The 16,792-nt window shown below is 39.1% G+C and overlaps 1 protein-coding gene across 2 annotated transcripts in view; it reads left to right on the top strand.

Moving 5' to 3' along the window:
- Positions 1-16,792, top strand: part of si:ch211-200p22.4 (phosphatidylinositol-binding clathrin assembly protein) — a 136,832-nt gene that overhangs the window by 84,845 nt on the left and 35,195 nt on the right. For both annotated transcript variants that reach the window (XM_020917738.2, XM_055156276.1), the window contains exons 8-10: positions 751-792; positions 10,667-10,752; positions 10,933-11,056. In XM_020917738.2, the coding sequence (XP_020773397.2) occupies positions 751-792; positions 10,667-10,752; positions 10,933-11,056 (252 nt within the window). The remainder of the gene's footprint in view (positions 1-750; positions 793-10,666; positions 10,753-10,932; positions 11,057-16,792) is intronic.

Below are 16,792 nucleotides of genomic sequence, written 5' to 3'. Positions count from 1 at the left end.
AGTTTGGTTTTGGTCCGATCCAAATCTTCATTCACAGATTTTCATGTTTATTTCTGTTGTTTACGTTTTGGTCACTGCATGAATAACGGATCCTGAATTCTCCATTTGACCCCACCCACCTCCTCTTCTTCTCCTCTTACTCTCTGCTTCTCTTCGCTCTTCTCCTCTTCCTCCTCCTCTTCCTTTTCATCTGCCCTCTCCCCTCTTCCTCTTCTCCTCATCTCTCCTCTGCTCCTCTCTCTCTCCTTTCCTCCTCCTCTCCTACCCCCTTCTTCTTTATTTTCCTTCCTGACCCCCACTCACCCTCTTCCTCTCTCTCTTTCATCCCTCCTTCCACCTTTTCTCTGTGCCTCCTCTCTCTTTTTCTCCTCTTCTCTTCCTCCTCTCTCTCTCCGCTCTTTCCTCCTTTCCTTTCCTCTCCTATCCACCACTCTTCTCTTGTCTTCCTCCCCTTTCTCTCTTCTCTCCTCCACTTCTTCCTTCCTTTGACCTCCACCCCCTCCTTCCTCTCCTCTTTCCTTCTTCTCTTATTCCTCCTCTCTTCTGTTACACCTGCTTATCTTCCCTCATCTTCCTCCTCTTTCCTCTCCCCCTCTTCCTCCCCTCATCCTTATCCCCTGCTCCCTTCTTCTTCTTCTTCTCTCTTCTCCTTTTTCCTCTCCTCCTCTTCCCTCTCTCCTCTGCTCTTTCACCTCCTCTCCTCCTCCTCCTCTTCCTCTTTATTTTTTTATTTCTCCATTTTGACGACAGCAAGTTGGAATAGATCAGGGGGACATTCCCGATCTCTCACAGGTCAGTGCTCATTTCATAATCAACTTTATTTTGATTTCATTTGAAATTTCTGTTTGTTTTTTTTTCCTTGTTTGTCTCCTTTTGTCATGTCGCCATTTTTCATATTACTGTAAAACTATTCTGGTGTCTCAAGACCGCACTGAAAATCTACAGTACAAGTACAATGCAGTCTTATCTTACAGAAAATGGACTCTTGTGAGCTTTTGGCCATGTTATAATGTTGTTATCTCCTCTAAAATAGATCTGGAGTTGTGTTTTGTTTTATTCACACATGTTTCAGTAACACTTTATTATAAGTTTGTCTACATCTCCAGAGCTCACAATACAGCTCCTTTTACCTTTAGTTCAGTAGACATTAGTAGTACATTTACATGATGTGTTTTTAATTCCAAATTAATTTTTCTGAATTAAATAGTTCAGAAATAAAATATTTTCCTTCGAGTGTACAAGGAAATAATAATTCCGAAATGAGCTTTACATTGAAAACATGTTAACTCGCCTTTATTTAAGAAAACAAGAAGAAAGAAAACACACACTTCAGCTGCTACCAGCTTTTTTGTCATCTTGGTTTGTTGTTACGCCACAGACACAAACATGATACAAACCATGATTGTCCAGGTCACGTCAGAATGGCAACCAAACGAGCATGCGCTGAACAACCGGAATTATTTTTAAGAAGAATAAGCGTTTACATGATCGAGGAATACATTAATTTGACTTCAGTATCAGAATAAACCACCCACTTAATTATTAATAAACATTTTCATTAGGAATTAAGTGTTTAGGGGTGTCAAACACTCGGCCTGGGGGCCAAATCTGGCCCTCCAAGACCTTTAATCTGGCCCTAATTTTCTGCGCCGTTTATCATAGCAGCATCTCCAGCGCCTCTGTACGTGGACACCTTCCAACAGAGCAGCACAAATGAAGACTTGCCTCTTTCCAAACGCTCTTAAAGGACGATCGTTTTGACTGTTGACCGTGACACCCTCATCAGCAAAATGTCAAAAATGAAAAAAGTGGACGCCGAGTGCAAGATTTTCCAAGAAAAATTTACTTATTCCTGTTTGTTAAAGTTAAAACATTGTGTTGAAATTGCATTTTTCTTAAAGTTTCAGGTTGTTCATAATATTATAATATTTTGTAACAGAAAGAGTTCATCAATTAAAAAAGATGTTTGTAATAGATTAGCGTTTCTCTGCACAAATATTTGAACTTATTGCTATTTTTGGGTTTATATGCCATGAGTTTTCTGATCCGGCCCCTTTGGGATCAAAGTAGGTTGGATATGGCCCCCGGACCAAAATGAGTTTGACACCCCTGGTTTACATGTTTTTTTTTTTATCTGAATTAATTTTTATTCAGAATTAAGTCATTTTTATTCGGAATTAAATCTCTAATGTAAACGTGGCAATTGTCAATCCCAGAGCTGAAATTATCCAAATGATTCTAATGAAAGTGTATGAAGTTTAAAAACACAGTGGAGCACTTCCTGTATGACCACATGATGTCACAAGTTGGAGGGTTTTCTGTTTGAGAGAAGAACTCAGCCTAAATATGCAGGGTTTGTGTGTTTAAACATGTGTGAATGAACAAAACAAATCACAACTCCAGATATGTTTGCGATGAGGAAACAACATTATATCATAGCTCAGAAAACAGCACAATATGAGCCCTTTAAAATCAGGTACGGGCTCTTTAAATGAACTTTATGTGACCTTAATATTTGAGCGTGAGTAGAGCAGTGGAGAAGGCAGAACAGTGCTTCTCCAGCTCTATAGCCTCCACAGTATTAAATATAGATGCTCAAAACTGAAGAAAAAAACTAAGAAACTTCTGACTGGAAAAAGGAGAATCACCTCTGCCTCCTACAGAACAAGTGTCCTCACATCGCCCCAGACTTCACTCCAACCAGCCTGAAGTAAACCTCTGGAAACCTTTTTTTGACTAACTAAAGGTGCATTGTGTAACTTTTCTGGTGGAGAGTATGTAAAACGCTTTTCTCCATGGAGATGTTATTGCTTTGACAGGAATGTTTCACAGTATGGTATTAAACCTTTCCATCTTCATGAAGACCAAACAGTTACAGGTCAGGTCTGTGGAAAGGCTACCCCACTCACAGTCAGAATGTTGTTTTTCTGAGTATTTTTGAGCTATAAAACCACCTGTTATTGAAAAAATGTAAGGTAGAGCTGTTTAATCTCATACTGTAGAATATTCTAAGCAGAGCAATGGCATATCCATAGAAAAAAGCAGGTGACAGAACCATAACCAAAAAGTTACACAGTGCATCTTTTAACTATTTATTCTAAGCTTGTATGGATTTCAGTGTTAATTTTTAGTGTAATGATTAGTCTGGTGGTGGTGGAAACATAACAAAATATACAAAACATATACTCCAGATTCTTGAGACCATGACCATGTAAATATAGATAAAAGACTGAATATATAGATAAAAAATTACATATGCAATGTGAAATATATAATGTAATTAAAAATTGCCTTAATAAAGCATGAGCAAAGACTTCATTCATACTGAACAAATAGTTATTAAGAATAACTGAGGTTTAGTAATTACTTAAAGAGTTAAAATTACACTATAGTCTGTTATGATGTTGTTTTTTTCGTTACAATCAGACCTGGAGTTGTGTTTTGTTTCATTCACACATGTTTATCACACATGTTTTTCTCTCAGTTTTTCTCTCTGACCGAAAACACTCTGCTCCACCAAGTTGTGATGTCATGTAGCTGTTAACTTGAAAACTACCTACTGCTTGATGACATCGCAAGGTGGAACAGAGCATTTTGAGCTTGAGATGTAGACAGACTAATAATAAAGTGTTACTCAAACATGTGTGAATGAAACAAAACACAATCCTGAGTATGTTTTTGAGGAGGTAACAGCATTATAACATTGCCTGCTTGTCTCCATGGAGATACGTTTAATGCCATACTGTGAAATATTTTAGGCTAAGCAATAACATCTCCATGAAAACAAACCAATGACAGACCCCTAATCTCAAAAGGTTCACAGTGCAGCTTTAAGACGTACATATTGTTACAGTTTGTATTGTATTGTATTGTCTTGATGCTTTTTCATTGCGGTCTTATACACCTCAATAGTTGATCTTCCTCTTTACTGTTTTTCATTTGAACTTCTCTAAATCTAACTCATGTGTGCAGCTCTCTCAGCTCTGATAATTCAGCTTTTTTCCTTCTAAATCCTGTTTATAATAACATGCCTAACACAGGTTTTAGCAACAATTTAACAGCAGCAAAAAGGCAAAGACTGCAAAGATTCACCAAAGCCAACGATTTTCTATACACACAGTTGTCCACATTGATTTTATGTGTTTTAATTTAACGTTACGGTCTTGCTGGGTGAAAGGTGAGTGAAGTGCCTTGCTCAAAAACACAACACACACAGTACGGGATTGAACTGTTAACCTGGGGCTTGAGGATATGATGCCAGCATGTGTTTTATAATATACATGTTTTTAAGTAAATTATCGTATATATATTATTATTTTTTATATATATAATTTGCTTTTATTTGGTCTAATATAATAAATGTGATTGTAGACTTAAAAATGCAATGTGTAACTTTTCTGTTGGTGATTATGCTACTTGTTTATCTCCATTTCTTTGCCTGGAATGTTCCACAGTGGGCTTTAAGCATATTTCTCCAGCCTTTATTCAATTACAGCATTTGTTATTGCTTAAATAGACCATTTGTAACATGGTTCGGGCTTGCCTCTCCGCTGATCTGACCAGTAACTCGGCATCACCTGCTAAATCTAAATAAAATTTGTTTAATCTCATACTGTGGAATATTCTAAGCACGAAAATACTTCTCCACGGAGACAAGCAGCTCCTCCAGAGAAGCTTCAAAGTGCAATTTTAAATCAGATGTTTTGTTTTGTTTTTATGCTTGGAAAGAATTATATCTTTTAAAAACCTTATTAATTTTACTATCTTTAAGTGATACATGATTCTTACTTACTGTTACTAGAAAGTTGCAAAAAAACTAATTTTCTCCATAAATTGCATATAAAATCTGAAATCTTTTTCCTGCCTGATGGACCATTAGTTAAATCGTACTGCTTTTCAGCGGCAGTCTGATGTGTAACTCTGTGGGAGTTAGAATCTCAACAGGACTTTTAAAGACTCATTTTTGTTATGTTTTTCTCTCTCACTGCTGCAGAAAACTAAAGGGACTTATCTCGTAGGTGGAGGGACTTCTGCATGAACGCCTGAGCATGTTTTTAGTGTTTCTGTCTATGTATTCAAATCATGTGTGGGAATCATAGAATGTATAGTGGACTGAGGGAGTGTGACGTCACCTGTAGCTTTAGGTCGCAACCGAATGAATCTCAACAAGACAAGCAGTTACAGCAGCTAATCTGTCACCAGGGACCATATTTGAAAATCTGAGTATGAAACCAAAGAGCCAGTCTGGAGCAAGGTTGTTGAAATGGCCCATCTCATGCAAAATCAACTTTTCAGAGCTTTCTACCTTCTAAGAGTGATGTGTGGGCCTTGTATATGTCGCCGAAGTGGTTTTTATATTGATTTGGCGTTTGTTAACAAATTGCAGCATATTTCTGCCATCCTCCCATGTGACAACAAACTAAAACCTGCTGCAATGATGACGCGACCAACTACACCGATGACACGTTTGACGTAGCAGAGAGCGATTCCTCCCCCGCTCCACCTCCTCCGCCCCGCCTCCACCCCACATCAGCTGACAATTCCCACATGAACACCTAAACAAAAGTGACAGCATAAGCTCATTGTTCTACAATGTAGTGTACACGATATAATAAGTTTATCTACTAGTGTTTATTAATACTTTACCAATCAGTAATGTTCAGCTGATGTCGACGTGGTGCTTGAGTTTCGTGCACCTCAAAGTCCTCGTCCGATTCCAGGTCCAACACATGCGGCTGAACGCGCTGTATCACCATGATGAATAAAAGTTTATTCCTACCGCTATCAGGGTGCGCACCTGTCTCCCCCTCCCTCCCTGAGCTGGGCGGAGGAAGGGCGGCTCACTCAGAGCCTACGTCACGTTTGGAGGGCGGAGCCTGTGTTTTCTCAGGACATGCGGGGGGATGAGCAATAGTCGGCCTTTCATAGTTCCTGGTCTGTGATGCCTCCAAGAAATCAGTAAGATTTCATAACTATTGTGTAATGGATGTTCCAGAACCCAAATTGTGCTTGTATATGTGCAGAAGATACAATGTTAAAAGAGTTATTTTGCATGAGATGGGCCCTTTGAAGGTACGCGCCCCTTTCCGCCGACATCGCTGGTGTAGGAGGGGACAAGTGCTTAGCTACGAGGCTGACAGTGAACCTGTTCCTAACACTGGCGGTAATAAATATTTATATCTTTATTTAGGGATAAAATAGTGGAATAAAAACACCAGGATGATGTAGAGTAGGAACAGGGGTAGAGCCAAATGACAAGGCTCAAAGCAGCAGTTACACAGAGGGTGGAAGATTTTTTTAAGCTGGGAGGAATCACTTTGCGCCAATACTCTCTTCTTATTTGGAAGGTGGTGGCTAGTACTTTGTCCATATACAGTCTATTTTTCACCCATGTCATTCACAGGGTATCCCCAAATTTGAGACTTTTTTAAGACCTTTTTTAGACCACTTAAATGAAAATTAAGACCAATATCGCACCCATTATGCGCACGGAAAACACCAGATCCAATTCTATTAATGACCAAACAACTAGCGGTACAATATCTAGAATCTAAGAGCCTCTGTGGATTAAATAACCCATCCATCATCTTCCTCCACTGTACTGATTGTTTACTCATTGCCGCTGTTGCCAGAAACCAAGTATTTTTTGCGCATACTCCAAATTAGATGTAGACATAATTTAAGACTTTTTAAGGCCTTAATTTAGGAACATGAAATAAAACGAAAGACCTTTTTAAGACTTTTAAGACCCTGCGACCACCCTGCATTCAGCTTCAGTCAAATGAAGCTAATCGAGTCTAGCAGTTATAGCGTCTAATTTGGCGCCAAGATCCATATTTGGCATGTGCGTTTATCATAGCAACCAAAAAGCCAATTGAATGTGAGGTTATTGAAGGCCTTTTCTCACCTGCACCACTGGTTTGACTGGGACCTGGCACTTGAAAACAAGCCATGGTAGCTGTCAATCAAAGTTGACTGCTCTGTTATTCATGTCTTGATTAGCATACAAAATAGGGAAATAAACCATCAACTGTGGAGCTCTGGGTGACTTCATACTCCCTCAGTCCACTTCTGTACAGCCTGGGCTCAGGAGAACTCAAACTCACACTCATAGACGAGCTGAAGGCCACAGCCACCGTAAAGAGGGGGTGTTGGGCATATTTGATTTTCTAGAGCCTTCTATCATGTTATAAAGTTGTTCTCTCCTCAAAAACATGCCTGAACAGGTTTTATATGTCATCAATGCATGTTTGAGTAGTTTAGTGATTTCTTCTGGGCCCTATTCAGATCCTCCTTGTGTTTAGTTGTAAGATTCTGTGCAAGACTCCGCCCACAAGTCTACATCACCCATGCTCCCACATGACAATTCTCCATAAATATACAAAAACATGATACAAAACTGTACACAACAACTTGACAAACCTTATGTGATGTGCAGCAGTTTCATGAGCAGGATGCGCGCTGGTTGTGTCGTGATATCACTCTACCCTAGTGAATGCAGTGAGAAGAGAGACAGACTCAGGAGGAAAAGAAAAATCATCATATCATCATCAAACAAGGAAAAGTCTGATAGTGTGGCTCCCCTAGCAGTCTATATTAAGAGTAGACTGGCTACATTATAAAATATAAAATAGCCTGAGTAAAAATTCGATGAATCATTGAACCAACTGAACTAAAACACTTAAAACACATAAAAACTACAGCTGTAAAGTAGTTATACTGTCGTGTATTGTATGTACTGTGTATAATGTTTCATTAATATCATGTTATTATATTATACTCATTAGCAGTGCTTTTCTTTCAAAACATATTGAAATCAAATCTTATTGTGACCTGTGTATTGAATCATGGGAAATGTTAGCAATTAATACCCCATAGAAGTAAAATATTCCCTCTTTAAACCTCTCTCTCGCTTTCTCCATTTGCATGCATTATAAATCCTCTTCACTGCAAAAATATGTCTATCTATCTATACATATTTGAGTCTAAATGAAGATTTGACCACTAGAAAAATTATTTTATAGGTACATCATGTAACTTTTCTGGTGGAGGGTCTATCACCTGCTTTTTCTATGGATATGTCATTGCCCTATCCTTATCCCACAGAATGACATTAAACAGCTCTACCCTACATTCATTCAATCATAGGTGGTCTTATAGCTCAAAAATACCTAGAAAAACAGACATTCTGACTGTGAGCAGGGTTGCTTCTCCACAGATCTGACCTGTAACTTGGTCTAGTTTGGTCTCCATGAAGACAGAAAGAGGTTTAATACCATACTTTGAAACTTTCCAGACAAAGCAATAATATCTCCATGGAGAAAAGCATTTGACGAACCCTCCACCAGAAAAGTTAAACAGTCCTTTAATACTCTAGATGAACATTCTTCATTCAGTCCATATTATAGTTTCCGTGTTTTTGCAGTGTAAGCAGGAGACAGGCCAGTGCATTTTTGTGGAGAGAGGCTCAGACATGACGTTTTCAGATCTCCACACAAGAATTTCCTTTTCTCTTTTCTCAAAACCACCAAAAATGAAACATTATTATTAAAATCCCTCAAGTGGGAGCACGCAAGGAGATTATATTGTACAGTAATGGCAATAATGGCCCACATTCGTGTTCTAAAATCTGATGGTGTCATGATTGCAGATGGAGGGCGGGGCCTGTATAACTATGGAAGAATCACTGTTTTTGTGATAGAAATGTTCAAATTTATGATCCATAAATGTTGGATCTTATCATTATTTGTTTGGGATTAGTACCACAAACTTATCATATTAATCTTTAGGTTTAAAGGTTATATATTATGCAACTCTTGTGAGATTTAAAGGTGCATTGTGTAACTTTTCTGGTGAAGGGTTCGTCAAATGCTTTTCTCCAGGGAGATGTAATTGCTTTGTCTGGAATGTTTCACAGTATGGTATTAAATCTTTCTATCTTTGTGGAGACCTAGCGAGACCGAGTTATAGGTCAGATCTGTGGAGGGACGACGCCGCTCACAGTCTGAAGGCCTGTTTTTCTAGGGATTTTTGAACTATAAATCCACCCAATTTAATAAAAATAAGGTAAAGCTGTTTAGTGTCATACTGTGGAACATTCCAGGCAGAGTGATGACATAGAAACAAGCAACCAAAAAGTTACACAGTACAGCTTTAAGTCATGTTATAATGCTGTTTCTTTGTCAAAAACAGACCTGGAGTTGTGTTTTGTTTCATTTACACGTTTGTGTTCCTTTATTATTAGTCTGTCTACATCTGCGAAGCTCAAATTGCTCTGTTCCTTGTGATGTCATGTAGTGGTATTTCAAGAACTACCTTTTACGTTCAGTAGAGAATGGAAATTCCAGGACTGAAATTACAATGATGAGTGTTTTCTGTTTGAGAGAAGAACTCAACCTAAATATACAGGGTTTTTGTGTTAGACATGTGTGAATGAAACAAAACACAACTCCAGCAATGTTTGTGATGAGGAAACAGGGATGGACTGGGACCAAAAAACAGCCTTGGACCTTTCCCCCACAAATAGGCCTCCCATGGGGGTTTTAAATAATTTCAATACATCAGTAATGAAATAATTGAAAAAACACACAAAGATGAACTACTTCTGTGTATTAACAAAAATATCTAAATCACTTCATTTTGAAGTGGCTTAGCTTTTTTGTCTTTAACGTTTTCCCATCCACCTTTCTCCTTATGTTTTCTGTTCGACATGTTTTAAAACCAACGAGTAAAACATTCTTCTTTATCGCCTTTTAGGCCTTTGCAATTTATGCTTGACAAATGAGCAAATTATCACTGTCTGCTGTTAGTACAGTGGACGGCCGTTCTGGACTTTTCTAGAACGTACAGATTGCCAGTCCACCCCTGTGAGGAAACAACATTATAACATAGAACAGATAATTGAGGATATGGGCTCTTTAAAATTCTTTCAACTGACAGCAATCACGTCTTTGGGATTGAATAATGGCACCACTTTCTGAAACCACTGTTAAAAAAAAAAAAAAGTTTTTGTTTCATGTGGATAGGTTCAATAATTACAGAGATATGAACCATAAACCAGAACAAACAGTTACACAGCAAATTCCACCGGAGTTCTGACCTGTCCTCCAGCTCAGTTTAAAATATAGAGATCTTCAAAACATGACCCAGCATGTATTCTACCTTTTCTTCTTTAGTTTTCCTTTTATTTTCAAAGCCTCTTTTAGCTGCATGTTGCTATGGCTATTTCAACCCTCACTGCAAAAAATAATATGTCTTGAATTCTGACTTTTTATCTTGTTTTTAGTAGTTTTGATGAATTTGATCAATTCATTTTTTTTTTAAATCAAGAAAAAACTCAGTTGAGTTAGAAATTCAATTTAAATAGAAATTAACATTACGATTTTTTTCTGATTGATAAACCTGATAAGTTGAAACCAGTCAGAAATACTTTGACACAAATCAATCAAAACAGCAACAAGTCCTACAGATACAATTACTAATACAAAACCATGAATCTGAATTCAATACATTTTAAAATCATTTTTGCAGTGTTCTATACCTGACTAACTTTGTGCTTTTTTTCTCTGTTTTGTGTGCACTCAGTTGTCTTATGGTCAAAACTTGAAACCTCTTCTTCAGTGGGTTTATTTTTCACTTTGCCTTTTATTTGATGTGTCCCTCACAGGCTCCCAGCAGTCTCCTGGAGGCACTGGAGCAGCACCTGGCTTCACTGGAGGGCAAAAAGACGAAGGAGCTGAGTGCAGACACCAGGTGGGGCTATACATTGCTATCTGATAAAACACTTCCTGATTTATGGACTAAATCCTTCTAATGTGTCTGGGTAGAGATTAAAAGTACCTTAAAGGGACCTTATTGGGCTTTCAGGGAGGTCATGTTTCATAGATATAACAGAAGAGTACACAACCACTTTAAATTGACTTCTGTTTTCAGGGCGTCCACTTTGAACAGCGCAGTCTCGTCTCTGTCCTCCACCGGGATGTCCTTCAGTCGTATGGACGAGAAAGAGAGACAGCAGGCTCTGGAGGAGGAGCAGGCCAGACTACAGGCACTCAAGGTAAGAAAACGAATATGTAACACCAACACCACTACCACCACCAACACCACCACCACCAACAACAACACCCACACCAACAACAACAACACCTTTTCAGACAGTTAAAATACTTTATAATTTTATGCATTATTCATTTACTCCACACTCTGGGGTAAGATACTATTGTAGCCACAGCTGCCCTGTAGCAGACTGACTGAAGTAAGGCTGCCAATCTGCGCTATCGGCTCCTCCCACCACCAACACCACATTCATACACGTGTGGGTGAAGTGTGTGGTCAGACTGATGTAATCTTCTTCAGTCAGACAGCAGTAACATAGGTAGCATCTAGTGCTCACGTTTATATATTATATTATTATATGGTGTTTTTTCCAATGGGTATTTAAAGTGCTTTACAGCAACGAATCCCATTCACACACACAGGGGGTAAAGAAACATGTCTACACTGTATTTTTGCTGTATTTCCCTCATTAACTCTTCCTCATGAATACATACTTATTGGGTTTGGCTGCTTTAATGTGAAGTCTTGAAGTCAAAACAGATTTTTGGTGCATATTTTAGCAGAGCGCTGGCTAGTGTCTCTTACATAATACATTTATCTGAGATCTTCTGAATCTCTGTGTGAATAGTGATGCTGAGCAGTATCTGTGTACCTCTTTATAATGACCTCCTCGCTGTGAGAGCCTCTGTTGGATTTCTCATCGACAGAATGTAAGAACGCGGTAATGAAGCTCTCTCTCAGACTCACGGCGAAAAGGTCAGGCTCAAAATACATGGAATCCATAAGTGTAACTGAGAGACTGCGAGGAGGGAGGGGAACAGCAGGGGACTGACCATAATACTGGAAAAATGTCAAATTATTCATCTTGTTTTAAGTAGATTTGAGCTAAAGTGGGACAAAACACCTGAACACCAAGCAGCAGTAGTAATAGTAGTAGTAAAATGGTGAACTACTACTAATGTTTTTTTTTTTACCTCTTGTTGACATTTTTTCTTAATATATAAAAAAGAATCGTTATTTGATTTGGTTGAAAGTTTCTAACAAGTATTGTGATTCTAAGGTTGGCTATTGATTTTTGAATTCAGGATTCGGTTTATTGTGCACAAAACTGAAATTTGAACTTTAAATGAATCCAAGTGTCCCACGCATTTCAGAACATGTGTGTAAAGGTCTAAACTACAGTGTTAGCAGCTTTTACCCAGAATAAAAGTATAATGAACATTTAATATCAGCTTGCACTATAGTTATCACATATTTTCAGTTGTTGTTGCATAGCCTGTGAGGTAGTTTTGCCATACTGCTGTGTTGTTGATATCTAAACTGTGTAAAATGGGGACAAATGTGTTTGAGAGAAAATGAGTTGTGAGAGTGGAGCCTTTGGCCTTGATCTGAGCTCCTGCTGTGAAGCTCGTCTCAAAGGGAAAGAGCCAAGGCCATTCCACCACCACTGCTCAAAACCACTCAAAACTGCACCCTCTTTGCACAAGGACACACAGATCACTTTAAGTTAGTTTACCCAAGTCTCTGCGAGCTGTAAAAAGCAACATTTATCTTCTAGGGCTTGGAAGGGATGTCCAGATTACAGATTAAAGCCCCTATGACAGGTTGGACTATTACAAACTGAAGACTGTCATATTCAAAGATACACTGTGTAACTTTTCTGGTGGATTGTCTGTCAAATGCTTTTTTCCATGGAGATGTTATTGCTTCTTGTTATTATTATTGTTTCACAGTGTGGTTTTAAACCTTTCTGTCATCATGGAGACCAAACCAGACCAAGTTACAGGTCAAATCTGTGGAGTGGCAACCCTGCACACAGTCAAAATTCCTGTTTTTCTAGGTATTTTTGAGCTGTAAAATCACCTGTAATTGAGTAAATGTAAAATAGAGCTGTTTAATGTCATACTGTGGAACATTTCAGGCAGAGCAATGACATATCCATAGAAACAAGCAGGTGACTGACCCCCAACCAAATTGTTACATAGTGCACCTTCAAGATTATATGTTTAAAAAAAAAAAAAAAAGTGCATTTTTGAGTTATCTTTACACACTTATTTTCAAGACACCATTTTGCTGAGCAACACCCATTTTTACCAACACCGATACACACCCAAAGCTCTGTACTTACTGCATTTTATAATTTTATTTTGTTTAATCAATCGGTGATACACGTAGGATTCGGCAGCGTAGCGTTGCTAGTGCAGCTATCTACAGGAGTTGGCAGCTCTTTGTTGTGATGACGTTAACGGGGATGTCCACTCCAATTGGGCTCTGCATTTTTCTAACGTGGAAATCAGTGGACTTGTTTCTTTCATTAAGTTGTTTTAGATGAATATTGAGATGTCAAATGAGCAAATTATAACACATTACATAATGATCCACGATTGTCATAGAGTATAACTACAGAGCACACACAAGTACAATAGGTCTGCTTTAATGGTGATACAGGAGTACTCTAATGCGCTACTTTTTTGCCAGAGTAGCTACAATTATATTAAAGGGACAGTCTGGAATTTTGGACATAGGACCTCATTTCCTAGTGAACCAGAGTGTTGGAAACGTGTGTTTTAAATATTCCATCTAGTCCATGTATTTGCAGAGGTCGCTGGTGCTAGGCTAGTGTATGTCAATGGCCATAGTTAGCCTGCCGCTAAACACAGTCTTACCCACTCCACAAAACATCCGAAGTAAAACATTTACTATGCCAGACTGTTGATGTGAATGTCTGTGTTGATAGAATAATGTTTGAAATAAAATTAACCTTACATCGCATGAATCGCATGTTGAGGGACTATTTTCTTATATATCAGTCCGCCACTGCGAAGCTTTCTATCTGGAAGTACAACTCACTGCTGCTGCTCAGACATAAATCCTTCAAATGCAAGGTTGGTTTTACTTCTAAAATAATTCTATCAACACAAACATTTACATCAACAGTCTGGTGTTATAATAGTTTTGCTTCAGGTGTTTTGTGGAGTGTCTAAGCCTGTTTTTAGTGGCAGGATAACTATGGCCATTGACATGCACTAGCCTAGCGACCTCTGCAAATACAAGGACTGGATGGAATATTTTAAAAAGTGTCTCCACACGTCTCCGACACGCTGGTTCACTAAGAAATGAGGTCCTATGTTCAAAATTCCAAACTGTCCCTTTAACGGTGGCTGGCGTAACTGCTTGTCTATATGGAGATATTACTGTTTTGTTTTAATTATTTCACAGTATAGAAATAAACTTGGTAATCACAATGGAGACAGGTTAATGGTCAGATATATGGAGAGGCAAGCCTGCATGTGGTAAGAAGTAATGTTTTTTGAGGTATTTTTGAGCTATGAACCACCTGTAATTGAACAAATGTAAGGGAGACATGTTTACCGTGCCATACCAACTTTATTTATGAAGCTCTTTTAAAAACTTTACAGCTGGCCAAAGTGCTGTACACAAGCACAGAAAGTCAAAGTCACTATACAGCTACTAAAAACACAGAAAACAATAAGTAACTCAAGTTCATTAACAACAGGAAATGTACATCTCACTTGTTCAAAGCCATTGGAAAAGGTTGCGTTGAATACACAGTGTATCTTTTAAAAAACAGAAATAAATCAATAAATGTCTGAAGATGAAGTCCCGTTAGCATCTCTAGATTCTCGTATTTTTGTGTGTGGGGGGTGTCAGCTCGGCCTGTTAGTGTAATTGTGAAGCGTGCAAAGCTTTAGGGAGAGCGCAGAGCGGAGTGCAAAACGTGCTGACATTTAGACACAGCGTCTGAGCTAGCGCTGGGGGCTAACGGCTAACTGTAAATGAGTCTGAGACATGGAGGTACTTAAGAGGACAAATCCAGGAGGAGAGACGGAGGGAGAGAAAGATAGGAGAGGAGAGGTGGAAGGAGAGATGGCTTGTGGTGGTCCTGGAGGAGAGAGAGCAAGAGGGGGAGAGATGAAGGAAAGAGGAGAGAGAGATTGGGAAGGAGAGGAGAGAGAGAAAGAAAGAAGAGGCAGAACTTAAGAGAGTGAATCCAGGAGGTGAGAGGGAGAGAGAGAAGGAGAGGATAAGGAGGCAGAGGATAGAGAGGGGTGAGAGAGAGAGAGAGGAAGGGAGAAAGAAGGAGAGAGTAGAGAGAATAGAGGGAAGGAGAGGAGTGGTGGAGTCTCATGTTGGTATTTATAAGCGCAAATCCAGGATGAGAGAGGAAGGGGGAGAGAAAAATAGGAGGAAAGACTGAGAAGAGAGAAGGAGAGAGAGGAACAGGACAGGGCTGGTGGAGTCTGAGACATGGTGGTACTTAATTGGGCAAATTGAGGAGGAGAGAGAGGGAGGGAGAGGAGAGAGAAAGGAGGAGGAGAGGTGGTACTTAAGTCCCCATTTACATGTACATGGTAAAAACAGAGACATTTCCCTTTGTTTGTACCCATCTTCCCATGTTTTACACACAAACAGCAAATTTGCTTCTGAAAACAAATCTTTCTAAAAACTCTGGCTAGAGAAGAGATTCTGGAAAACTACGGTTTGGCGTTTGCGTGCGAAGTGAGATAAACAGAGTTTTAGGAGCCGACGTGCCAAAAGTGCAACCAAATTTTCCCTTTTGCTGTGCATTTCTTCTTTGCACACAAAGCTGATGTATCATATCGATGAGCAGAGACAAATGACGGCTCGGGACTCATCAATTTTTCCACTTCTTTAACAGATCTGTGGAGAGGTGAGCCCGCTCAGTAATGCATGTTTTTCAAGGTATTTTTGAGTAATATTTACAACTAATGAAATATATGCTACACGTTTGAATCTAATCTAGGTGCCGCCCAGAGGCTTGGTGTAGTTATGACGGCGCTCAATGGCGCATTTATACAGGCTGATGTAAACGAAAACTTTTTTGAAAATGATGCTGTGTGCACGATGTTATTTTGGAAAATGGAAAGAAGGGAAATATTAGTTTCTCAACATACCCAGCTGTGTGTAAACAGCCAAAGAGAGCGAATCCAGCAGGTGAGCGGGGGAGAGAGAGGAAGAGGATGAGGAGAGAGAGAGGGAGAGGAGGAGAGAGAGAGAGATTGAGAGAGAGAGAGATTGAGAGAGAGAGAGAACAGAGTGGTGGACTCTGAGACATGTCTGTATTTAAGAGGGAAAATCCAGGAGGAGAAAGGGGATAAATGGATAAATAAAGGAGGTAAAGGGAAGAGACAGATGGAGAGAGGGAGTGGAGTTTAAATACCACTTTTAATGCTGAAATTCAGTGTGTTTAAAACTAAAATGTTTCTCTGATTTGAATGGTCACTACCTAAACCCCAGCACCTATAGCCAATCATCAGTCAGTGCTAGTGCAACCTCTGCAGCTCAGGGAGGGAATTCTGGAGGTTCTGAGTTTTCCCATGAGGCTTGGTCTGTCCATATACTGACAATGAGACAAACTTGGATGTGTCCTTTGTCTGCAGGTTAAGGCTCTGGCAACACAGGTACAGCTAAGGTTGTAAGAGCCAAGATACACAAATCTTTTAAAACATTCAGGTTCTTAAAGTTGTATTGCTGAACGTCTGAAATGTCTGCTATACCACAAACTCTCATACATAAATATGCATGACATTCCTGTATGTGGTTTTTGGATTGTAGAATGTGATGATGTTATATTTCCAGATGAGGTCAAGAGCCATTTTTCCCAGTTACATTGTACTTTACCATGAGATATTCAAAAGGTGAACTCACTAATGTTGAACTTGATCATTTCTATCAGTGATTACACTCAAGAACT

Source organism: Boleophthalmus pectinirostris, unplaced genomic scaffold (genome assembly GCF_026225935.1).
Source record: "Boleophthalmus pectinirostris isolate CB_2022bp ecotype Guang Dong unplaced genomic scaffold, ASM2622593v1 HiC_scaffold_20, whole genome shotgun sequence".
NCBI classification, from domain to species: domain Eukaryota; kingdom Metazoa; phylum Chordata; class Actinopteri; order Gobiiformes; family Gobiidae; genus Boleophthalmus; species Boleophthalmus pectinirostris.
Note: the sequence above shows the minus strand (reverse complement) of the source record. Positions and strands in the feature narration are given on the sequence as shown.